Source organism: Bemisia tabaci, chromosome 6 (genome assembly GCF_918797505.1).
Source record: "Bemisia tabaci chromosome 6, PGI_BMITA_v3".
Taxonomy (NCBI): domain Eukaryota; kingdom Metazoa; phylum Arthropoda; class Insecta; order Hemiptera; family Aleyrodidae; genus Bemisia; species Bemisia tabaci.
The window spans coordinates 37,082,185-37,108,320 of NC_092798.1; the positions used below are offsets into that span (position 1 = coordinate 37,082,185).

At 38.2% G+C, this 26,136-nt stretch overlaps 1 protein-coding gene across 1 annotated transcript; it reads right to left on the minus strand.

Annotated features, from left to right (window-relative positions):
* Nucleotides 1-53: 53 nt before the first annotated feature.
* On the minus strand, nucleotides 54-25,845 carry LOC109036973 (cytochrome P450 4V2). Its single transcript, XM_072301286.1, has 12 exons — nucleotides 25,551-25,845; nucleotides 24,731-24,837; nucleotides 23,491-23,581; nucleotides 21,231-21,416; nucleotides 20,512-20,581; nucleotides 19,787-19,913; nucleotides 17,595-17,661; nucleotides 11,995-12,104; nucleotides 11,415-11,483; nucleotides 9,494-9,662; nucleotides 7,468-7,647; nucleotides 54-5,781 (listed from the first exon to the last, which is right to left on the minus strand). Exons 1-12 carry the CDS (start codon nucleotides 25,717-25,719, stop codon nucleotides 5,603-5,605), a joined length of 1,524 nt encoding a protein of 507 aa, XP_072157387.1. The 5' UTR covers nucleotides 25,720-25,845; the 3' UTR covers nucleotides 54-5,602.
* Nucleotides 25,846-26,136: the final 291 nt, after the last annotated feature.

Genomic DNA, 26,136 nt, shown 5'->3' on the forward strand with positions numbered 1-26,136 from the left:
CATAGATTTTCATTAATCTCTGCTACAAAGATAAAGAAAAAAATCAACATCCATATTTTGAACATATCATTTATTAAAACAAATTGTCTCATATTTTCAATTTAAGTGACATCAAGATATTAATTCAAGCCTGCAGAATGTCAGGCTTTACGACTATCATGATCTAAGGAAAATACCATGAGTAGCTGCTATAAGTAGCTTATATATCAATAGCTTATATATGCCGGAGATAGTTGGACATATACGGATTTGGACCTTGAACATGAACTTGACCTTGAACTCGGACATACACAGATTTTGTTCTAGAACATGAACTTTACCTTTAAACATAAACTTGAACTTGACACCACGATGAAAAATAGTATTCGTTTTGTAGGACAAAATGGGATGAGCACTAGACCCAGAAAAGTAAAGTATCTTTACTGGAAAAAATGTTTTAACAGCATAGCTGATAAATCATGTAAAAACTCAAAATATTCGAATAAGGTGCAGGTACCCCCTTTCCATATAGCATTCATTCGAAGAGGAGTAGACGATTTTAAAATGCGACTTTTGCTGATGCGTTCCCTTTATGATTTTAAATCAATAAATGGAGCGTGTAACCCGTGCGAGAGCAAATGTCAAGACGTGACCGGAAAGAGTTCAGCAGACACTTAAAAAAATCTTACGCAACACTTCTACGCGCGGTTTTTGAAATTGAATAAAAAATATTATTTTTAATTATGTGGCCGACTACTAATATAGTAGTTTATGTAGTTTTAATTTTTTTTTTAAACAACTCTTTTACTTTAACAATCTTTTTTAAATTTTTAACAACTTTTTATGATTTTAACACCTCTCAGCGTCCCCCTATGGTTTTTTAGCGAAAAAAATAAAAAAATCGTCAAATACTAGAGCAACATAGGTCCATGCCAGTCAAAATTTTGCCAGCATTTTTCTCCACTGTAATTTACCACGATAGGACGCAAACGAAGATAGATCATACAATAGGATCAATGCCGGATACGCTTTTAACTGAAACAGATTATTCTGGCTATCTTGATTCTTTGTACAGGGCCTTGTTTCTAAGGGTTGTAGATTTAGAAATGCGAAACTCCCGGTGGAGATTACTGAGAGTTTCTGCATTAGAATTAAGGTGTTATATGTATGATCCGTTGAGAGGAGCGTCAAATGATGTGATCCCTGCACTCATTAAAAAAAAAACGAGGAATAATTTCGATCGTGTCAATGGAAAATATGTGTTGCAAATGGTGTATGTTGGTAAAATGTAGGAAAAATAAAGGTGAAAAAACCATTAAGTCGATAATTCCATGAGTACATCAATGAATAATCCATGTGTAAAAATTGTAGAAAATGTATTCACGATAATACGTCAAAAATTGTACAAAAATCCCAATCTTTACCGAGGCTTGATGCGCTCGTTTTACAGGGAAGTCTATTTAAATTTTGATTTTTGTTTAGTACAACAACGACTAATAAGAAAAAAATACTTACGAGTAATCTATATGTCTAACCCTGTATCATCATATTACGACAAATTTGTTAACCCCCCCCCCCCTTGTCAATACATGTGCAATAAAAAATGAATGTGGGGTTAACGGGCGTGCCCGAGTTGTTAATTTTATCGTTAAAAAACTTCCTTGGGAAGCGACTGTTTGTTTACCAGAGCAGAACTTTGATTTCCCATGGCATGTGACAACCGAGCTTGTGGAACGTTTGGCGTGCAAGTTTAGACGACGAATTGAGGCGACGACGTACGATAATATTCACGTTTTTTGGATGAATAGAAGACTGTGTGAGGGCGAATTGTCACGTATTTTATCCTCGATTGAACACAGATGCAGTAGGAATCCGTACGTTTTTCCGGCATTCATACGTCGTGTGTTATTGAAAACCTGAAATAGTTTCAATAGTTTGTGTTTGCCACGCCTAATTTTAATTTAATTTTAAAAGAGTATCAGTTATGAATGAGGATATCCCGATCCCATACTTGATAACTGCATTATCTTTATATTCATATCGTTATTTAGGTCAAATTGAAATCAAATTAAGATTTCAATTCAGCATTAAATACTACGACGGTTATATTGACAAGGGCCATGAACGTTTCATAAAAACTTTAGAAAACAATTTAATATTCCAGAGGATACTGTGCTTTGTCTAGACGAAGACACCGACTTGGGCTCTTCAGTTTGCTCTCTCGACTTGTACGGTACGGCCATGCGGCTTGACCAGTTCGAGAGGGCAATACAGACCCAAATATACTACTAACAGCACCGCGAGGTTGACGGTGAGTGTTACCGGAGTGACGAAAAGGGTCTATTAGAAGTGCACTGCGTGGAGTACGTACCAGCGTTACCGATCGATGTCGATTCGCGCCCTTTTAGTGCGCCATTTGAAGAACGAATTGAAGCTTGTTTGGTTCCAAGAACGATTGCCCGAGTTCGGCGATGACCAGCGATTCTACATTTTATACGTAGAGTTCTAAGGAGTGTTGATGGGAGAGAACGACCAGGAACAGGCGGTAACGTACCGTTCAGATCGCTGGTGCCGTAAAACCAGGGGAAGCGCCTTGAATCGGAAGGCGATCAGGAACTTGATCATTTGATCCATCTACGATCAAGTTTGGGAACATTATTCTTCGGGTGCATTACGGTTGATGCGATCAACGGTACAAAAACGCACAACTAGTCTGCCACCCGCCGACCCCTCAGTGTAAAAAGTGAGTCTCATTTGTTTTCCCCTCCCAGATGTTTAGAGTCCCCATGTAAAGCGTAAATCGGTGTCAACCGACCAAACGAATTTGAGCGTGCGGTACAACGAAAAATTTGTGCCGGTACCCACGTCGAAGTCCACGGTCATGTTTAAAAAGAAATTTCGTTGTTACGTATGTTTTAAAAGAAATTGTCAAAAATTACGATGCCAGTTCGTTATAAAGTATTACGATGGATATGTGGACAAAGGGCACAAAGCGCATCCCGCTTATCTTTAGGCTCAATCTTCATGCGATCTTTTTGCTTGCAAAAAGTAAATTTGGTTTCGTGCTCGGCCATAATCGCACGGATCCAAAAAATTGATTAGAAACAGGTTTCTACATTAATCGTTTATATACGAAAAAATTGACCCGTGAAAGTTTGATCCGACGAGGGATGCTTCAGTTCACCGTGCACCTCTGTACCTCGAAGATCCACCATGCGCATCGACCAGTTAGCTCGCGACACACACAACCATGTCCTCGAGTGCGGAGACGAGGAACCCAACGTGATTTACACATGGGACCCCGAATATAATGTTGTGACCGAAGTTCGATTCGATGCGTCCCTCACGGCGTCTTTAACCGGTCTCAATCAAATAACATCTGCGATTGCCCTGACGTTTGACGAATTAAAGGCGCACGCGTGGGACGCACTCGACGTCGTCCAAGTAGGGCAATACATTTTATATCGGGCTCGAGCGTTTGTAACGATCGGGCCTAATCACCGAATTTACTTTCCGGGCACGAAACCAAATATACTCTTTGCAAGCAAAAAGATAAATTTGGTTTCGTGCTCGGCCATAATCGCACGGATCCAAAAAATTGATTAGAAACAGGTCTCTACATTAATCGTTTATATACGAAAAAATTGACCCGTGAAAGTTTGATCCGACGAAGGATGCTTCAGTTCACCGTGCACCTCTGTACCTCGAAGATCCACCATGCGCATCGACCAGTTAGCTCGCGACACACACAACCATGTCCTCGAGTGCGGAGACGAGGAACCCAACGTGATTTACACATGGGACCCCGAATATAATGTTGTGACCGAGGTTTGATTCGACGGCGTCTTTAACCGGTCTCAATCAAATAACATCTGCGATTGCCCTGACGTTTGACGATTTAAAGGCGCACGCGTGGGACGCACTCGACGTCGTCCAAGTAGGGCAATACATTTTATATCAGGCTCGAGCGTTTGTAACGATCGGGCCTAATCACCGAATCCTCTACACCGAAAGGTACACAGAGCGCTACCAGGGGGACCAGAGAAACAGCTCGCTTGCCAGATGGGCTGTACTTAGAGAGCTCAACGATATGTTGGAGGAGTACCTTCCATACGTTGGGACTCCCCATTTCAAGGTCAAGATATATTGTTCGTTCTATCTCGTTCGTCGCAATTTCATTACATAATATCGGGGTGCATCCCAAGCTTGCTTTGCTTCAGATGAACACTTAAACATTGCGATAGCATGCCTTGAAAAACATTTCAGGAATCGGGTATCTCCCGTTTGAAAGCTCTTCACTTCGTATAGTTGCCTCAGTTGTAACCTTAAAATATGCTGTGTCAGATTTTGTGCATCGCCGGTCGAGCATACGGACGAAGTGTATCTCTTCCAACGACTCTTAACATTTTCAAGAGAGAACATTCAAACTATCATTTTAAAAGCGCTGAGGGCCTTCAAGTCTGATTAATAATAATACAACAGAGCTAATAATTATTTGTGCAAAAGCTCTCTCAAAAAATCCAATCAAAAGTAAAGTTTTTATCGCCACCAACTCGAATACTAACATAAAAAAGCTACAAACATCTGCATAAGTATCGTTCCGATTAATCGGTCCTTTTCTATCAATCATTCTTTTGTTTTTGATTTCTTACTCATGTTTTGTAATTGTAGCAGGAAAACAATGAGCGGACATAACCGATGAATTAATAAGAATTGTATCAATGTCGTGATAGCGTACAATGGGCCTGTTGCAAACTCTTGCCAGAGCAAAAATAAGAGTGGTTTCCTTATAGCTATAACGTCTCAAAAATCACGATAAGCGCATCGGCAAACTCTGAAATGCACTCCTATCTTCACAATCAGTGTGAGAAATTCGCGTTTTTTTAAGCATTCCGCTTCAAAAAGGATTGTACGGCACAGGTAAACATTTCGTCAGAAGAGTCGTTCCATTCAATCCCCACTCAGCATTAATGACCGACGCTTCCGCGCGCAAGTTGGAGAGAGCAAGTGGTCAATCACGGCGGATATCTATCAACGCGAGAAAAATGTGAATGTAAACACGTCGATTGTTATGAGGTGGTGTAAACCATCGTCTCGTCACATGTTTTTTGACGGATTGTCGTCGGCTATGTTGAATATTGCGTCATATTATCCTCGAGTCAGCAAGGGTTGGATAGGATGACTTTTCTAACGAAATGTTCACCTGTGCCGTGGTATCGTTTTTGGAGCGGGAAGCTCGGAATAACGCAAATTTGACAAGTAAATTGTGAAGAAAGGAGTGCATTTCAGACTTTGCCGATGCTCTCATCGTGATGTTCGAGACATTTATAGTAGAAACTCTCATTTTTGCCGCAGCAAAAGTTTGTAACAGGCCCATTTTGCAATCAATTAAAATTCAAAGTTGAGGATCAGCAGTCAATGAATCAATTCAATTATTTGTGGTACGTTCAAGGTCAAAAATACATTCAAGGCCATACATTCCATTGCCCATTCGCCGTAATTAACTAGCATTTATACACTAGTCGCGCCGATTCGGAGAAAATCGCAACTATTGTAGAGGTTAAATTGAGATTCAAAAAATTTAGAGGAAAATGCAGACCTTCCTCTCTATCGTCGTCAAAGCTTAAAGCTGAGTTAGGTCCGGTTTTCTCCGGTGGAAAAAAACATTCAGGCTTTTCTGGGATCTGATTATGAGCTGAAAACTCAATTGGAGCTCATCTATTCCGTGTTCTGACTCCAGCAGGTAATCACGAAGAATATAAGATAGAATCACTTTCTCTTCCATCAGGGCAAATTTTTGACCTGAAATCAGTTGTTTACCAATTATACGTATACATTAATAAGAAAATACCAACTTGTAAATTACTGAAAAAGAGAAAATCATCTACGGTGAATCTTTTGTTATAGTTCCGAAAAAATCCACCACACGTCACGCTATTAAAATCTGGCTCCGAAATCAGTAATTATGTAAATATTGCAACCGATAAATGTAATTCTAGCAGCGCATGTCCAGAATGTTTTTCAAAAAAATACGAACTTTGAAGTTTAATAAGGAAAGCTAACACTCTTTAGTAGTGTCAATCGGAAGAGGAATGTTAGCCAGAACTTATGACTCACCGCTTCAAACAGACATCCATTATGCGACCCCCCTGTGCGAAAAAATCTCTAACTACGCACTGTTGAAGATTCGCACCTTAATTGGATTGCATTTCGCAATTTGGAGCTATAAATTCTGGCTCATCTGAAAAGACACTTATGTGCATAGAGGAACTGATGGCACATACGTTGTTTTTAAACCGGGCCGGAATTTATAGCTTTTAATCGCAAAATGTAGTCCAATTTGAAGGCAGTGTCACGTGAAACTCATATGACAGCCGTTGTTTGCAGTTACGTGGAATGAGTTGCGATATATCGATTGATCTGTTATTTAAACATATGGAAAAGGATCGATAAACAGGATGTTCGCAGTGAGCACCTCAGTGATCGATTGTATATCACAGCTGCACGGGGAAATATCGATAATCGATCTTTCACGCCTCGACCCTGGTCGTGTATCACTACTTTTCGATACAAACGCACGCCATTCATCCGAAATTATCACTTCCCTACTCTTCAAATTAGGTTTAATGTATAGAAGTACTTATGTTGTTTGTTTTCATTAGACATTATGTCACATGACAGCTGTCATTTTCAGTTTTTTTGTGAAATCAAGAAACTGGAATGAATCAATTGTACATCCAACATACGTTCAGAGATGAAAAATTTCATGAAATTTTATTTAGTGAAATCTAAAACTTCAAAACTTTGAAACTTGATTCTTTTTCAAAACTTCAGGCATGAGCTCAGTAATTAAACGCACAGAAAAAGTAAACTTTTAATGTTGAAATAATTATGAGTCAAATTTCAAAGTTTCGTATCGGATACTCGGATAATTGTCAATTGTGTCGGATACATTTTATGGGAAAGTAAATTTCATCTTCCATCTCTGCATACATGTTTTTGTCATAGTATTCTTTATGAAGCGAGAAGCTCAAAAAATGTGCACGAAGGAGTGGCGTTATTTCGCCAACTTTGTCGACTGTTATCGCTTTCGTAAACGATGACTTTCTATGTGTATTTTCCATACTTTTTAATTTTGGGCCTTGCAAAGCTTCCAATACTTTTTAATTGTTGGCATTTTAGTAAAATTGAAAAAGTTCGTTCCAATTTTAGGTACGCTGGTAAAATTCAATTAAACCCAGAACTGTATACACTTTTTTTTTTTTTTTTTTTTTTTTTTCAAACGTAATTGCGGGACTAAACAAATTCTTGAAACTTTTTCCCACGTCCTTGCCAATAAGTGACCAATAAACGTCCTCCTGAAGTGTCGAAAATTCCGTATACATCGCCACGTTAAAGGTTCCAGGATGAGGGATCAGCTAATTATACTGCATTATTATACGTTCTCTTGAGAATACAAATGGCTCTGAAAAATTGCCAAATACTCACCGATGCAGTTTCTCGGCCCAGCAGCAAACGGAACGAAGGAATAGGGATGGCGACCCGAGCATTGCTCTTGACAAAATCGTTCGGGGTCAAACTTTTCCGGATCCGGAAAAACTTTCGGGTCTCTATGTAGATTATACACGTTCAGTAATATAGTCGTTTCCTTGGGAATGGTGTAGCCATCTAAACAGATAAAAAAAACAACTCAAGTTAGTTTCTCCGGCTGAGGAATTTACAGAAACAAACATATGATGTTAGGATTTATGTGCATGTAACTTTTAATAGCTTCGTTTGAAAAGTGCCCCACTTGAGAGAACAAATCCAGGGAGAACAACTAAATTTGGTCAAAAATTTGCGATGAGTAGACAATTTTTGGCGCAATCAATGTTATTCACTTTCCAAATAGAAAGTCCTGTGGCCAAAGATGTGAAACTCTTCGGTCATCATTACCGAAAAATGAACGTTTTGGAACCCTAATGTCGGTCACTTTTTGGGACTAACTGAATTCGTGTTTGTTTTTTATATGTTAAATGAGAGGGAGGAAAAAACAATCATACGATGCGAATAAAAGCAGAAATAGCAAGAAAGAAGAATTTTCACTTTTCCGAGTTCGGCAGTTTTCAAAGCCATAGACATTCTTCCCAGTGCGTTTTATTTTTTAATTAAAACCATGAAATTTTATACTTCGCAACAATAGCTCCGTAGTTATTCGGAGAAAGTAACGGCGCGGGTGTCTTGTCAAATGTTAAGAAAAGTCGTCGCGCCTTAATTATTTCTGTATGCAACATGTGTTGCTCTTGAGCCAGTAAGGTTGCATTCGGGCGTTATCATGGATGTCGGCACGTTGGCTAATGGAGCTTGCATGTGTCAGGAATTTGCGATTCAGTTATACATTTCTGTGTAAAATTTCGCGAGAAACACGATGATGCCACTGGTTTTTTCTGAGACAAACTCTGAAAATCGAAATAAGTTTTCAAAGTTGAAACCGAAATGGAGGGGATATCTCACGCTAACCTCTACATCCACCTCTACATCAAGGAAAACTTTCCCTGCAAAGATAGGGAGCAACGACAAAACGACAATAACCGGGCTCCAATTTGGGGACTCAAAAACTGAAAAACGGCAACTGAGCTAATGTACATGTAGTTGCCCCGTATCTGTCCATAGAGAGTTTGACTTGATGTAAGGCAAATTTTCGCGAGTGGCTTCACTCGAAGTTTTTAATTTACTGCCAACCTCCGTTACAACAGAACGAAAGTTCCTCTGGGCGACAATGCGCTTACAACATTTGGTTGTCATGCTGGCAGCAAGAACGACTACATCAAAAATTCTCGACTCACCTCCCGAGGTGGGTTGAAAAGTGGATGGATGCAAACGTGTTGGCCAAAATTCATCAAGCAGCTGAGTTAAGTTCTTGACAGCGTCAGAAAGTTTTTCGCTTTTGGTTTGCAACCCTGCCGATCTGGTTGTAAAAGTCGACCAAATCCACTCGCGAAAATTCACCTATACTGCCAGGCTAAGGAAAAACGCCGTATGAGCCTTCAGGCGTTGCCAAATTTCGATTGATATAACACGAATTTCCTGGTAAACTTATGAATATTTTTCTTTCAATTTTTCAGATAATATTGTTCGCGATTTCACTAAACTTCCTGAATATTTCAATGAAAAATATTCGTAACTTTCCTAAAAAATAAACGTGTTATTGAAGGAAAGTTGGCAACTCTCGAATGTTCATACGGCGTTCTTCCTTAGCACAGCAGCATAGAGGTAGACTCTCGGGGTGACGTGAAATATCCCCCCCCTCCATTACGGTTTCAACTTTGAAAGCTTTTTTTGAGCTTTTGAGTTCGTTTTTAGAGAAAACCAGTGGCACCAGCGTGTTTCTCGCGAATTTTAAACAGGAATCAGTATTTAAATCGTGAATTTCTGACACATGCAAGAGCTCCATCGTAAGATGCTGATGGAACCTAACCTAAATCACTGAAATGAGACGAGTCAATTCCATAGGTATATTTGAACGCATCCTTACCCATTATTACGTCTTCCGCAGCTTCCCGCCCCAATATGGGGACACTTGGAAACAACCGTAAGCTTTCCTTGATCACTTGCTCCAGATACTTCATTTTTTGTAAATCTTCGACTGACGGACTTCGATTCGAATCTTGAAAGATCTCTCTAAGTTCAGAGTAACATTTTTCCTGTAGAAAGCAACAAAAATTCATGATTGTCTTGAGGAAATGTTTATGAGGAGATATTCGCCATTTTAAAATATTTGTCTTATGCGACAACTATATTATTACGCACAAAGCTAATTTTATATATTAGTACTTCATTGCAACATTTTACACTTTCGGGAGAGATTTTGTCACCCTCCGGCCAAGGTATCACAAGCGCCATACGAAGTTTAGAAATTTCTGCCGCCGTTTTATTTTTTTATGGAGACATTGTTCAACGATGTCGTCCGAAAATTTCACTGAATTTTCTTTGTGTTGCCGATAAAATTCAGTGAACTTTTCAAATAGATTCAACCAACAATTTCTCTGTACAGAAAATAAAATAAAGGGCGGAAATTTTGAAATATTGCACGGCGCTTTGTGAAGGTTTGGCTGGAATAGAGTCCCTTTATTCTGAGAGTCAAGACAATTTGAATCCATTTCTGATTGGTTCCCGTATTTTAGGCCTCCACAGTGTCACAAACGAGAATAAAGATTACATTTTCACCAATTGCAAAGATTATAATCTGGAATGGACCAGGGAATTACGGGTTCGGCAAGGAACAAACGGAATGAGAGGAGGAACGGAGAAAGGCATTTGAGAATGGGCCGATCAAAGATTACGAAAAACGTTCAATTTCTGTAATCTTTATTCCTGTTTGTGACATCCATGAGCCGAATTGTCTTGACTCTCAGTATAAAGGGACTCTAGGCTGGAAGATGACGACGTATTGCGCCGCGCGGGTCATTCAAATAATACGTAAACCGTCCCTGTCGACTTTTTGACGCCCCTCTCACCTTGCAAGGCATCCGCAATACATTTCCTATCCGACCTTCGAGATGGTCCTTTCCTCTGTGTAGCCTGACGTTGCTATCCTACAATCCCACACGATATAAATGTCTGTATAAAGTGTAAATGTACAATTATCCCGAACAATCTTTTGTATTGATAAGTTTTTTTGGTAAAGATGCCATTGTGTGCTCGATTTCAACTTAAGTTGCATCATCACTGGCTCAGAAAATTCTGAAATGTTTACTATCCTAGATTGCTGTACCTTGCATATTGCTTAAAATTTTGCACCATTTACGTCCGAAATATTGAAACGTACGAGGATGGCCGGGCTGTTTATGCTCGGATTCGAAGGCGCTATCATATCCGTCTCAGTCAGGCTTCATCGTGGTAGGTTTAGGCAAGAACTTGCAATGATTTGTGTGACTTTTTCCGATTTTACTCTTCTTCGCACTTTACTCAACTTGCCTTAATTACAACAATTATTGAGTCTCTTTACCATTATTAAACACAATTTCCATCGGTAAATGAGTATTTGAAATATTTACACAAAATTATACGGCGTGCTACTACTGAATAATCACCTGAAATAGAAACCTTAAAAAGTTTATTGCCGATTTGTATGATATTTAAAAAGTTAGCAATCGCCACTTTTAAATTCTCGTCGAATGACAATTTATAGAAGGGTGACAGGTTCTTTTTTTTTGTAAATATTTAAAGAAATTTGTGTTAGTGCTCAATCAATTCCGCCATCAAAATACTTAAGTGACACTTTAAACCCTAAGTTGATTTCTAACTGTCGACAAAAAAAAATTATAATGCAACTCTGATTTTACGGTGATTGGAGATTCAGCTAATGGCAAGTCACCCGTCACAAAAAGATTCCGTTCATGACGCGCGTCGTGTTTCATGCCATAAGTTGTACGAAGGTATCAAAGCTATTCTACCTGAATTTCCGGATAGGCTCCCAGAAGAAACAAGGTGAAACTAATGGAGGCTGCAGCGGTATCATGGCCCTGAAAGGAAAAGAAAGAAATGTAAAACCTCAAGCACGATTTTTTTTTTTTTTTTTTACTAACTTATAGATGCCAAAACCGGGTCAAAGTGACTCGAGGCTTGCTAAAAACATACGCTCCGCGAATTGTTGGGCTGGGCCCAGTACGCACACGCTATTATAGACAAATAGATTTCGGTCTTTGCCCGGGTATTATAGTGGCCTAAACATAGATTTGAAGGCGGATTTTTGCGAAAAATGCGAATTTTGTAGGTTTGCGTCCGAATGGCAAAGAATCCGTCTTTTTCACCAAAATCAGCCCTCAGACTTATATTCAGGCTGGACGTAAAAAGAGAACGGTGATGATACCAAATTGTATTGCATTCCGTAAAAAATAGACCGTTAATGAGCAAAAAATTGTAGAGTTGAAGAAACTCAGCTAGGGTGGGTCCAAAAACGGCCCATATCGATACACCTCCTTCAAGAATTTTCTTTTTTTCAGTGACGATATTGAACTTCAAATGCACACTTACCTCCAAAATAAAAGTATTAACTTCATCCCTCAAATCCTCGTCCGACAAGCTGACGGATCTATCTTCACATGTAGAAAGTAACAGGTCGAGAAAGGCCATTCTGTTAGGTTCTGTAACATCATTCCACATTGATATTCATCATCCGTTTAAATGTCATAGAAAGTGCAAAAATGCCATTAGGGTCGTTCATTAAATACGTAACGCTGAAAAATCGGATTTTTTAACCCCCTTCTCGGATATAATACACCCGTAGCACAGGTCTACACTCTACAATCCCCTCCCTTCGTAAAATGCGACGTACTTCGAGGTTGGTACGAGTATGAGGATGATACGCCTTGGCCCATCACCCGTTTGTGTTTAAAAAATAAACTATACGTAACGCTATGTCTCAAACCCCTCCCCTTAAATCATCATTTTGTCTTGATGAACAATCACGGACACGCATCGATTTTTCATTTGAGATTTTTATAAAATTTGCGCTACACGATCATTTTAACGTTAGATACGTAACGTAGGCCTTAGCGCCGTCTCCCCCTGTGATGATTACGTACGTAACGCAGGCTCAGACACCCTTACCATGCCGGAGCATTACGTATTTTATGAACGGCCCATTATGTGCCTACACCCACCATGGTTTCATCCGTGTTTTACGTCGAGCAATTAGTGCGAATCGTCGTTCGTCTTACGTAAAGGCGTATCTCAATTTACAAATGAGCCTTGCTCTCCATGAAAATCTATGCTTTACGGGGCTCATGTAGAAATAGAGATACCATATTTACGTAAGAAAAGTACGTATCACTAACTAATGAAAGTATCGTACACAGAAAAAAAGTATTCGCACCACAGCTGTACGGATGATATCATACACGTTGTTTTTCGATGTACGATTATCCCTGTCAATGTTGGACGTAGGAACTTAACTTGGTGTTTGAACAGATCTTATTATTTTTTGCTAATCTATAAGGTGAGATCATTAAAACACAATGAAACACTAGTCAGAAATTCTTACAGGCTTCATTTGTGGTTCGTTCGGCGTAATATTTCATGAAAACACCAAAAAGTTCATTAAAAACTTAAAACAATTATTTCTGAGGACAACACTTGTCCGCCTTCAACAAACTTTTCCGACTTGACTTAGCAAGGTGATGCCTGAAAGAGAGTTCAGCCAATCAGCGAGCGCCGTTTCCTCCGCCTGGCTGCCTTATCAAAGCCCGCCAATAACATCGTTTCAAACGGGTCCCATTTTTGGCATTTTAAAAACACAATCTCTTTGCCACTTAGGGTTAAAAAATCTGAACAAAATTCCTGGAAGCTTAAATAACTCTTTACGTTTAGAATATGAATTAAAAAATGACTCATTTTGTTACTAGCACTGCGCAACTGACCTACTTTTACACAGATAGAAATTTCAACACAAAAGTCTGGTTAATACGGGGAGTAAAGCACAAAATACCCCTCGCGTATAGTTGACCATTTCAAGAGAAAATGCCAGCTAGTTTTCTTGAAGAAATTTAATAAGAAACGAGTCGTGAACTCCAACGTCCCGATCGGAGGAATACATTCTTCCAGTCTCTCCATTGGTTCCTGCGCTATATTCACCGCAACCCGTACCAAAATAAACACAAACTTTTTGTTGGTTTGTGCTTCACTTCCTATATTAACCAAAAGTACCCTAAGAACACAAATATTTTTATCAGTGTACCCTATTCCGAAAGTCCAACTCTGATTACTTACGTCGATTACTTTTTGACTTTTTGAACATTTCGTCACCTTCCAGGCAAAGTATCACAAGCGCCATGCGACGTTTAAAAATTTCCGCCGCCATTTTATTTTTTTACAGAGAAATTGTTCAACGAAGCTGTCCGAAAATTTCACTGAATTTTCTTTGTGCTGCCGATAAAATTTAGTGAAATTTCCAAACAGATTCAACCAACAATTTCTCAGTAAAGAAATAAAATGGCGGCGGAAATTTTTAAACGTCGCATGGCGCTTGTGATACTTTGCCTGGAAGGTGACGATTTATTAAATTCCTCATCTGAAATTTTAAGTTTTTAAAAAATAACACATGTTGTGGTGCATAAATACGTACCCTTTGTAGTGGTCCATTGATACAGAAGAGGCAAAGGTAGCGTGGAATTCTGCGATGGGTGGATTTGGATTAACAGCAAGTACCTATTCTTTTTAGCAATCATTCTTTTATACATTCGTGTTCAAGACACGTCGCGCTGCAGGATAATTTTAACGGAACGATTTCCATGATATTTTTCCAAACAGGCTATAGCAATGTTTAAGTGTTCATCCGATGTAACTGTCTCTTGATAAAATGTTTCGTCTTATGCCTTGTTTCGTCTTTTAGGTAAGCCTTATCCTGATGATCGATTTCACCGCCAATGTGTTTTGACGAGAATTGTGATCTCAAATTCAGTTCTAATCGGTCCATGCCAGAATGTATCTTTAAGTCTGAGGCAGAGCGGATTTTGGTAATGAGTCGCTCCGAGTTTATTTTAGTGTTTTTTTTCATGATTTTAACGCTCATGGCACAATTCGCCATAGAGTAATACAATTTTTGCCAATAGGATAATTTGAATGGGCTTTAAGGAACCCTACATAATGTCGATGGCTCTGTAAAACTTTTTCCGCGCGTTCCGCTGAGCTAATTTATGGTTTACACAACATTACAGGACGAGAGAACTCAACACTTTAATATAGCCGTCACGGAATTTTCATAGTGTTTGTATGCAACAAAATTAAGGCTCCTTTTTTACGGAAAAAGCACGAATACTGTTCTCGGGACTTTTGACGGCTCGTTTTTGGAGAAACACAATCGAGCGGCTCGAGAAATGCAGCGGTGAGGGATTTTCAGAGCAGAAGAATCGTAAGTACATCGTTGAAATATCACTAATAAACCGCCCGTACCTATCGCTTCCGATATAATTCACAATTTTTGAAGCTGCGCATCTCGCGTCGAGGCGAGCTCTGTTCGCACTGTGAGTCCGAGGCAATCGCTTGGTCGAGCGAAGCCAGAGTCGGCGAAATTTCGGGTGTTCGACCCCTGAGGAGGAAACCGGTTTTTGGCAACTTGATAGCTGGGCTCGCATTAAAAGTAACTCCTTTAGGCAATGTCTGGAGATGAAATCTGTTCCGGATGAAAAATATATTCTGCATACACAAGCGTTCTGCGAATGTTAAGACCTGTTCCGATTTCGCATGAGATGTGCTTTCTGGAATACATCCAACAAGACTCTTAATTGAACAGTGGCGTGGCGTGAAGGATCGATTATCGATATATCGTCATTTGAAGCTGTGGTAAAGAATCGATTACTAAGGTGTTCGCTACGAACGCCCTGATAATCGATCTTTTTTCATAGGTTTGAATGGCGAATCAATCGATATATCGCAAAGCACGCCACGCCACTGTAATTGAAGAAAGTTTTAGGCGCTTCAAGAGAGAGGCGGATCCTCTTGAAATTACACTGAAAAAAAAATCTCGGTGTATTTACTAAGAAAAGGGTAAAATTACCAAGAATTCAGGGTTCTATTTGATCCCAGTTTTTTCTTGGTAAAATTACCATTTATGGAATTGGTAATCTTACCGAGAAATCTCGGTAACATTATTGACTCTCTCTCGGTAATTTTACTGGACCTTGGTAAAAACGCCAATATTTTTTATCGGCAGTGGTAGAATTACCGAGATAAAATGGCAAAGTTACCGGGAATCGATAACCAATAAAAGTGGTATTCTTACTTAAAAAAAACAGTAAAAATACCGGTTTTTAGGTAAGTTTACTAGTCTATCTTGGTAAGATTACCAATAATTGGTAAAAAAAGTGAGATGGTGAAGTTACCAACGGACCTTGGTAAAAACGCCGAGAATTTTTTTTCAGTGTAGAACTGATACCTGAAGCAAATGGGTTGGTATTTGGAATGCGGGAAATGGAAGTGTTTGGTTCAAAACTCTTATTAGAGATTTGCCAAAGTGGCTGTATAGTGGACTTGAGCAGGTTGACTTTTATCTAACTCAATTTTTCACCGGCGCAGATTTATCAAGCGTGTCCTGGACTTGAAGAAAAAAGATCTAAATCCTAGACAACCTGCCGCAGTAGTGTTTCCGAGCGGTTCCGGCGCGTCGCACAAAAATTTAAATTGAATCAGTGAGTTCGAAAATACACCAACTCGGAAAAAAAAAAAAAAAAATTGTTCGGGAAACACCTAAAACTGCGCAGCGGGTGAAGAAATTAGTTTAAGAAATACTTTTTTGGTGCGAGAGGACAAGTACCTAGAGACTTTGTAAAGCACCAAGTTGAAATCGAACCACCATGTTTGATTACAGAGAATTAAGCGTTTAAAAATTTCCGAGTTGGTGTGTTTCCGTTCTCAATTTTTCATAGCCTGCCCTGAAAAATGTATATTTTTCGACCTGAATAACGCCTGATTATTTATATAACTTGTTGGTACAAGGTGCACTGAACCGAAAAAAGAAAACCGCAGAATCGGATGGTCACCCGTTTCCCTTGAAATGGCAAAAAATTGGTATTTCCAATGAAATACTTTGATTCTTACCTTTTCTCGTCGCTGTTTCGAGCACTTCCGATTGCAATTTCAAAATTTCCTTTCGCGTGTAGATGCTTCTATCCATAAATGTTACTGAACCGTAAAAAAAAGAAAATCGAAAAAAGTTGCTGTGTTTTCGAACTCACTGATTCAATTAAGAGGTGGACTAGTTTTAGCCGGTCGGTTCCTATCTTTACTCAACCTCGTGTATTCTGAATAAATAGAGCCAAAACGGCAATACTTTGTACCCGTTTGTTTCGTGACCGATCAACAAAACAACACAGGAAATGTGTCATTCAATGATAATTTTTCTATTTTTACCAAGCTCCTCCAAATGTTTCTTGTGCCGTTTTGTTGTTAGGCAAAATGGTATTACGGATCTGGGTGTTTCCTTGGTAATTTTAAAACCAGTTAGTGCGACCCCTCCCACCCCCCCCCCCCCCAAAAAAAAGGCACAAGCGGATCGAGGCGGGGCATATGCCCCGTGCCCCCCTCCTCCCACCGGATCCTGACCAGATTTTTGGATATTTTCCTGCTCGTCTTCATGCTCTGACAAGTGGTGATTACTCTGACGGCCGTTAAGCCCAACTTAATTTAAATATTGATGATTGCCAAACTATACCTAGAACGAATTTTTATCCCAAATTTTATCTCCAAAATTTTCGCAGAGGAACACCACTGCAAATTATTGACGTTGTTATATGAGTCTTCTGCGTTAAAGTTTCAAAACTTTTATATCACCACATTGTCAATCTCATCACTGATTTAAAACCAGACTTTCAAAACTTATTGGATGTTTACAAAAGATCATGTTACTATGGACATTAGCTGTAATAGTTTTCTTTATGGGACGGAACGTATCTTTAGTTGTGGGGATGTTTTTTAAAAGATAAATACAAAAACATCTAATCAGATACCAAGGTGAAGTGTTACCGCGCTCCGTCAAAAGTTTCTAAAAAAAAATAAAAAATCAGGCATTAGCACGCTTTCATAGTGAAATGTTCTTAATAGCAGAAAGCTGGATCAGAAGTCTTAACTAACGCACGTACCTTCGTCATTTTTCTTCTTTGACTTTGATTTCACATCCATTCTTGCATTTTTCCCGTTACTGATTGCCTGTAAAAAATGTATTCATTTCATAACCACATTAGCAGAAAAAAGGTTAATTTACTCAATACCTGCAATCTACAAATAGCATAACTATATCACAAATAGGAGCGTGTCTTCGAGTTTTTAAACCATGAATATTTCTCATGTGACTAAGGGCTCATTTTTTCTTTAAAGGTATGACACTGTCTCAGCACATTGAGAGGGACAACTTGAAAGTGTATACAGCGATCACCGTGTAAATCTAGTGCACCATATGCTTCATATTATATAAATGTTATTAATTATTTATTCATTATTTATGTTTACCATTATCTTTTTAAATATATCTTTCCATATTCTAACAAGAAGTGGGTGCTTGATGGTAGTTATGCGGTTTGAAATTCTAAAAAGTAAAAACCAAATTGCTACCTGAGCATTCTTGGAGCGGCAGCACTATCAAAAACATGCAAAAGAAAGATGAGCACACCTCGAACCATTATGCTGTAAAATTTAATACACAACGCCGAAGGCATTCCAGCCATCTTCAGAGGGAAAACAAAGTTTAATTAAAGAAACTAAAGATGGTTAACCAAAAATCACAGCTAAAGAATAATCTAAATAATGATCAACGCCAAGGGCAGATTAGCGCCCAGGGGCCCAGGGCAATGTTCATTAAGGGCCCTAAAATGCTAAAATTTAACGCCCTCTATGACAATGAAAATTCCAGTCTCACACTGAAAAAAAGGTGTGGCTTATAAACCAATCAGTGGTTCATATGGAACACCATTAATAGTTGTATATGAACTAATAATTGGACCGCGTTAAACAGAAAGGAACGCAAGCCACATCAGCTAATGCCAAATTTAATTGGGCGATTTAATTTTTTTCATGAAAACGGTTGCGCGGATTTTCGTGCCAATTTCAGTGAAAATTCTCCATGGTACGAAGCAAATTCCTTAAAAATTTCAAAGAAATCCGAACAAACGTTCTTTCGTAAAAAATGTAATTGCCCAGTTAAACTTGGCAATAGCTGATGTGGCTTGGTTCCTTTCTGCTAAACTCGGTCCAATTATCGGTCTGTGAGCATGAGCAATACTGTGGTAGCTCGTACCATAGTATGGTATGAGGTATATGTACTATTATTATATGTATGTTGCCTTCACTACGATTAGTATTGATCCATGTAAATCACTTATTGGTTTATAAGCCGTAGATTTTTCTCCGTGTGCGGCCTCTCTAAATCCATATTTTGGACTCCAATGACCCCCACTGGAAAAAAAAAAAAAAACACATTGGATCTTGAGTCCAAACTCTTAAAAAAACATCAACAAGAAAAAATACTCTGGATTCAATCAGATTGAAGCTTAAATCAAGAACCAAGCCTCTTAATTTAAGCGGATTTCCTTATGATTTAAGCTTAAATCTGATTGAATCAAGAGTCCTTTCTCCTGACAATGTTTTCAAGAGTCTGGACTCTAGATCCGATGTGTTTTTATATTTCCAGTGCCAAAAGGATTTCGAATAAAAAATAATCACCTAGGCGGACCCGTGGGGCAGGGGGCCCGCCACCTGACATCTTCCCGACACCCCTGCTAATCCGGTCCGAATCAGTGCATTACATGCAAATCAGTGACGTGGCGTGAATGATCGATATATCCTCATTTGTAGCTATGGTGAAGAATCGATTATTAAGGCGTTCGCAGCGAACACCCTGTCTATCGGTCCTTATCCGTAGGTTTGAATGGCAGATCAATTGGACTACATTTTGCAATTTGGACCTATAGATTCTAGTCCGGTTTAAAAACAACGTAGGTGCCATTAGTTTCCCTATGCACATAAGTGTTTTGCCAGATGAGCCAGAATTTATAGTTCCAAATTGCAAAATGCAGTCCAATTGATGTATCGCAAAGAACGCCACGCCACTGATGCAAATACAAGCGCGAGAGGAGATTGAGGAGGAACAATGAAGGATGGTAACATTTCACTCACACAAAGAAAAATCGAGATTAAATAATCCCTTCAAGTAGTGCTCCCATTTCCCAGAAATTTGGGAGCATTGCCCCCTAGTATCAACATATATGAAAATCAAAAAATGAATCTGCATGAGTCGAAAACTCAGCAATTTATAATGGTAAAACTTCAGTCATTTTACCTTATCAGTGAGTTCAAAAATCGTGTTCAAATCCCTCCAGTATTTTTTGCCGCAGGACATGATGAAAAAAGGGAGGTCAAACCAGTACCATGGCTTAACAACTCTTTCTTGAGACATGTGAATGCAGCTGAAAAGCGGACAATAGAACTTCATTTGAATGCAAATCAGGTGGCAAAATTTACACTGACTTAAGGCGTCCCAAAGAAAATCATGTGGCGATTTGAAAGCGCAATATATTCCCACATTTTATTGTATCGAAAACAACTCCGGCCGTGGAAGCCGTACTTACGGGAATAGACATACCGTTCGCGTTCCGGGCGTAGCTACCGGAGCAGTCGAAGCTGCGGCTCCAGCACCCGGAACTTTCGGCCTCCTAGCCCGGAGCGGACAGTATGTCTATGAAACCCGTAACTTTTTCTCTCAGTGTGCTATTTCAATCATTCGCTTGCAGTTGAACATTTTTTTTTTTTTTTTTTTTTTTTTTTTTTTTTTTTTTTTTTTTTTTTTTTTAACAAATGGGGATTAATTAATAAATTAATAAAAAAGGGAATGACCGCCCTTACTGACAGTATTTTTTTTTTAATTTAGTAACTTTAACATTATAAAATGCATGTAGGTAACGCTGAATACGAGAGTCAAAGTTTCAATATCGCCCTAAAAACAAAAGCTCAAAACACTGTAAGGCGAGGGAAAAAACGGAAAAGAATAGGAAAAGAAGAACTTACTCCTCAACTGCCCGAATGTAGTTGTTATTTGGATTTTTTAAAGCGTTGATCTCAATCCCCATAGCAGACTCTGGAAGAGAGGATGAATGAAAATCAGTAATTGCTCTACACTGATCTCTCTCAATGATTCAGTCATTTATGCATACTGAAAATAGTGTACTTCGTTCAAGATAAGATATTCATCATACCTTGAACATTTTTTTTTTCGACTCTTGAATTATTAGCATTAAGAAATTTATCTACAATCCACGTTATTGGATGATACCATTTTTTTTTTTTTTTTTTTTTTTTTTTTTTTTTTTTTTTTTTTTTTTTAATAAAATAAAAAAACAAAAATTAATTATTTTAGTGCATGATTACACGCGGGTACAGAAGTGAGTAATGGCAAGAAATTTGGCAAATACTTCTCTACACTTTTGCGCGAAATTTTTTAGAGAATATCCTTGAAAGAATTTCAAGTAGAGTAGAATGAATCAGTGGCGTCATAATCGACTATCGATATTATCCCATTTGAAGCTATGGTAAAAGATCGATTATTAAGATGTTCGTTGCGACACTAGCATAATCAATATTTTTTCATAGGTTTGAATGACATATAAATCGATACATCGAAAAGCGCGCCATGCCTCTGGTATAAATATGACATGAGATTTCCGATATCGTAGACGTAATAACGAGGCTCGGTACTTTGACTTTTGACGTATATTACATTGACTGACCACAAATGTTGTCCAGGGTGAGGAGCTTTATGATTTTGAAAACATCGATGAGGGATCCATCCGGATATTTGTGTAATTGTTGGACGAGCGTAAGTGTATTTTTGACGAATACCTCACAAAATTCATTCAGCTTAGAGAAGTGAAATGCCGGAGTCAGGAGTTTCCTACGTTCATGCCACATCTGCCCTGATGAGAGAAAGAGAGGATTGTTAAAAGTAAACAATCATTTGGAGCACCGTTTTCTTAAATTATAATGTCATTTACGAAAAGTAGGGAAGGAAAGCTAAAACCCACATCGAGATGCTTGACACCATGAAAATATTAAATATCACTCTGTGAAACTATCATTCCAAAATTGAAAAACTAATAGTGTATTTCCTTCGGAAAATACACTAAAAATGAAGCAATACTTTTCAGTTCGCGGACCTTTTCGGTCCTATCCTGACGACTTGCAACCCCCTTTGCAAACGTCACTGAAAATAATTTGAAATACAAACAATTTGAAAAAAATCTATAGAACATCCAGTAGTAACATCCAGGTAAATTAGGGTTTACGTTACCAAGGCAGAATCTTTTCTTCAATCTGTCATGTTTCCCTGCTTACGATTCGTTAATAATTATAGCACTATTTGAACCGCGTTAAACAGAAAGGAACCAAGCCACATCATCTATTGCCAAATTTAACCGTGAAATTGTATTTTTTACAAGAGAACTTTTGTGGGGATTCCCATAGGCGGTTCTAGACCTTCATGTTTGGGGGTGCCCAGAGGTGGAAAATGTCGGAGACCGGCCCCAAAGGGGATGGTCGCTCAGGGGAGGCCTAATTTTCGGCCCTCAAGTTTTATCCCATTCCTACCCTCCTTTCTCTTTTTCTCTCCTTTCTACTTAAATACTTATAAATTCAACGTAGAAAATTTTTAGCAAAACTTTCCACCAAAACTACATTCTTACCATAAAAAAAAAAAAAAAACAGTAGAATCTTTGTAAAACACGGCTATCAATGTTAATTCTGTTTAAAACATTTTCAATTAATTGCTGGGATTTTTTTCCAGTGTGAGCGAATACAGAATCTTTAAAAGCAGTAATTTGGTCTTTTTTAGATCAATTTTCAGATTTAAAAAATTCATGAAATAAAAATATTGCCAATTTTTTGCGCTTCATAATACGATTTTTACTTGACGTGTTTACTGTTTACTTGCCCGAAAGCCACTTTCACGGTTCCGGTAACCGTACTTAATTTTTGCTTGGGGGTGCCCGGCACCCACTGGCACCCCCGTAGAACCGCCTATGGGGATTCCTTTGAAAATGTTAAGGAAGTTGCTATGTGTTATGAAAAAAATTCACTGAAATTTGCACGAAAATCCGCACAACCGTTATCATGTAAAAAATGAAATTGCCCGATTAAATTTGACAATAGCTGATGTGGCTTGGTTCCTTTCTGTTTAATTTGGTCCTTTTTTCTTTGTAATGTGCTGGTTACACGCTCAAATTCCCATCAATCTCCGATGAAATGGTGACTGGTGCGCACCATCTACCATCAAATTTCTGCGGCCTGCCAAAATTTGATGATAGATGATGGAGCTGTGGGGCTCATCCTTCATCTGATTTCCACACAACCGTGCTTATTTCATGCTTATTTCAATCAACAAGCTGTTTTAATTAATTTTACTGATCAATCTAGATAACTCCCGACAGCCATCTTGGTCATCATTTTGATCAGAATTTGACGGAAAGAGCGTGTAACCAGGCCGTATTGAAATTCATTTTCCCCTCGCGGCCCCCCGAGTGGCCATCACTGCCCTCCGGGGGTTTGCGGACCACAGTTTGAGAAGTGCCGCTTTAATTCATATTATCCAATATCAGATTTATCAATCAAGCCAAAAGATTTTTTATTTTCCTTTCTTCAGACAAATTTTCGCGAGTGGATTCGGTCGAAGTTCTTTACTTTCTGCCAACCTCTGTTACAACAAAACAAAATTCCCTCCGTGTGACGGTGTGCGTAAAATATTTAGTTTTCATTCTGGCAGCATTGACGACCACATCCAAAATTCTCGGGTTATCTCGGGCGGTGAGTCGAAAAGCGGATGAATGCATACGTCGGCCATAATTCATGAAGCAACTGAGTTTAGTTCTTGAATTCAGCGGAGCGTTCTTCTCCATCAGTTTGCAACCCTGCCACACTGGTTGAAAAAGCCGACCGAATCCGCTCGTTGAAATTCGCCTTTTTTTTTGGCCTCACCGAAATAATAAATGGACTTACCTTTGCTGGTCAGGAGCCCAAGTCCGAGCCAAACGTGGAGCAACCGATAAAGCTCAGGTTTAGCTTGAGTGGCTTCAGATGTGAAGAATATCTGAAAAATTAGAATGAGCATATCTTATTGAAAAACAAAGTATGAAACTGTCTGGTTCTATTAAACAATATCTGCGATGTAAAATCTGTGAATTGTATGAAAAAAGGCAGAATTAAGTTGAAAGTTTAACCTAATACAAATCTATGTCAGAACGATGTGGGGAATTTAGGGCAGCGGCAGATAAGCTTCACTTTACTTCCATCTCTTTAGATAAAATGACGATTTTTGATGGAAATAACAACATTTTTACAATACAAGATTTCCATTTACTTGTCGCAATTTTACGCGGAAATTATTTCAAAATTTTGTTGAAAATCTCACCAATTTATGTACCTAAAGAATTACCGTCAAAAAGCAGAGAGGTTTTGGACAAAAATTGAGGCATTATTTTCGCATGAGAAAATGAATTGTCTAAGCACGTTTTGCAATTTAGAGGATAAGATACTTTCTTTTGTTTTGGAAGCTTGGCCGAAAAGAAGAGGCCATCAACGCAATAAGATACGTATCTTAAATCTGAAAAATCCCAAAGTGAGACAATTTTTTAAAAACACTTACACAGTTTCCACAGTGTTTTCATGCATCTTTTGAAAACACGTCGGCCCAAAAATGTCAAACTGAATCGGAATTTCGATGATTTGAAATTGAAACTAAAAAATTCGATTTTTGAGAGCTAGCTATTCGAAGTCTCAGGTTTCTTAATTTAGATTCCTAATTATTAAAAAAAAAAAAAAAAAAAAAAAAAAAAAATAAAAAAAAAAAAAAAAAAAAAATACTATTAGGAATACCTAAAATAAAAATTAACATTTTTCTTCCTGTGCTAGAATTTAAGTACAACTTTATGCCCTTTGTTTGCAAGAAATTGAAATAAATTGCTCCCAACTTACATTATAAAGAGTGGTTTAATGAAAGATTAACATTTTCTCAGCTTCTAAGTCACTCTGCTAAAAAGTTGCGTTTTTTTTTCACTGACGGTACACACAAAATGCAATGCCTGTACTTGCCTTGCACGTAAAACATTCGTGCACAAACAATAATTTGCCAGTTAATTCAATAAAAGTCAATTTCCCGGATAAGCACGGATTGAAGTTCTTATTCTTGAGTGTTCCGTTGATCTTTGAATCATATTAAAGCCAAATTCAATCAACGCACCTCGGCGTATTTTGCCTCTGCTATGAATACTGTGGGATAATAAACAAGCCACAGCCTGTATATTCCTCCATACTCCTTAAATTGCTTGTGCATCTCCGTCGGTAGTTCTGCAATTAAAAATGTGAAAAATAATAAAACACGGTTATCACTCATAATACTAACGGACTTTTAAATTTTTGCCCAGGAGAATTTATTTTTTTATTTTTTCTAAAACATATATTATTTTTTTAGTTGATATTTTCCTTCTTTTTTGGAGAAAAAAAAAACTAGGTAATATTTCCAAAACCTTTATAGCGAGTTGTGGAGAAACAGACGGTGGTTCTCTGGCTACTAATCGGACGTCCTCAGCAGTCAGCACAGAGCGGTTGCCGAGAGATCGGAGAAAAAAAAACGGAAACCATATCAACAAATCATTGGCCTGATAAAGGGGGAAAAATATAGGTCTTCTAAATGAAAAATTATAACTTTAAAGTAGTTTAAGGAGACCTCTATTGAAACTATAAGAAAAGCAGTTGCTGTCATAATCTGTTTCAGCGGAAACTTTCATACTCTAGCTAAATATCCCTTAAAAAAAGTTCATTCGCTAAACCCCAACCATTTCCCCCTTAAAAGACACCTGACACCTAAAGTGCAAGTAACTCAGCACCAAGAATTTCTTGAATTCATTCTTTAACACATTCTTGAACACATTCTTGGATTTTCAAGTCTTCAGTCCAATGTGAGAATTCCTTAAACTTCTTCATGAATGTATGAAATATTGAATGCTGTGTATTTTTTTTCTTGATTTTGGTTACATTTATCAATATTAATGAGAACTCACCTTCAGGAGACACGACGGCTTCTTTTAAATGCCCTAAAATTTTATATTTTAGCGGCGGACCGGGCAATTTCTCTAAAATATTGAATTGTCTATGCCATATCAGAGATCTTTGAATGAGTCTAAAAAGGGCGATGCAGCCAACGACAGCAAATAAAATCAACAATATCATTTTTATGATTTTTAATTATGACTTAGAAAACAAACTATTGAATGCGGAATGTTTCCACAAAAAACGGAATTAATGAACTCACAGCACATTTTGTCATTTTTCTTCGAATAAATGTGTCCACTTTAAATACAATTTGCAATATTTAAATCTGATTGGCTCGTTTGAATTTTGGCGCTCTCTGAAAGCAGTGCTAATCCAGACCAATAAAATGAAAGAATATTAGTTGATTTCTTATTATTAACAGGTTGAATGCAGTTGAATGTCAAGTACATCGAAGGACGCAATCGTTTTAATTTCCGGCTTATTTGCGGGGAAAATAGTGTTGCCAAAAAGGCCTACAAAATATAGATGAAAAAATGTTTTCGATTGTCGAAGCTAGAATTGAGGTTAAAAAGTTGATTTTTGGTAACTTTACCT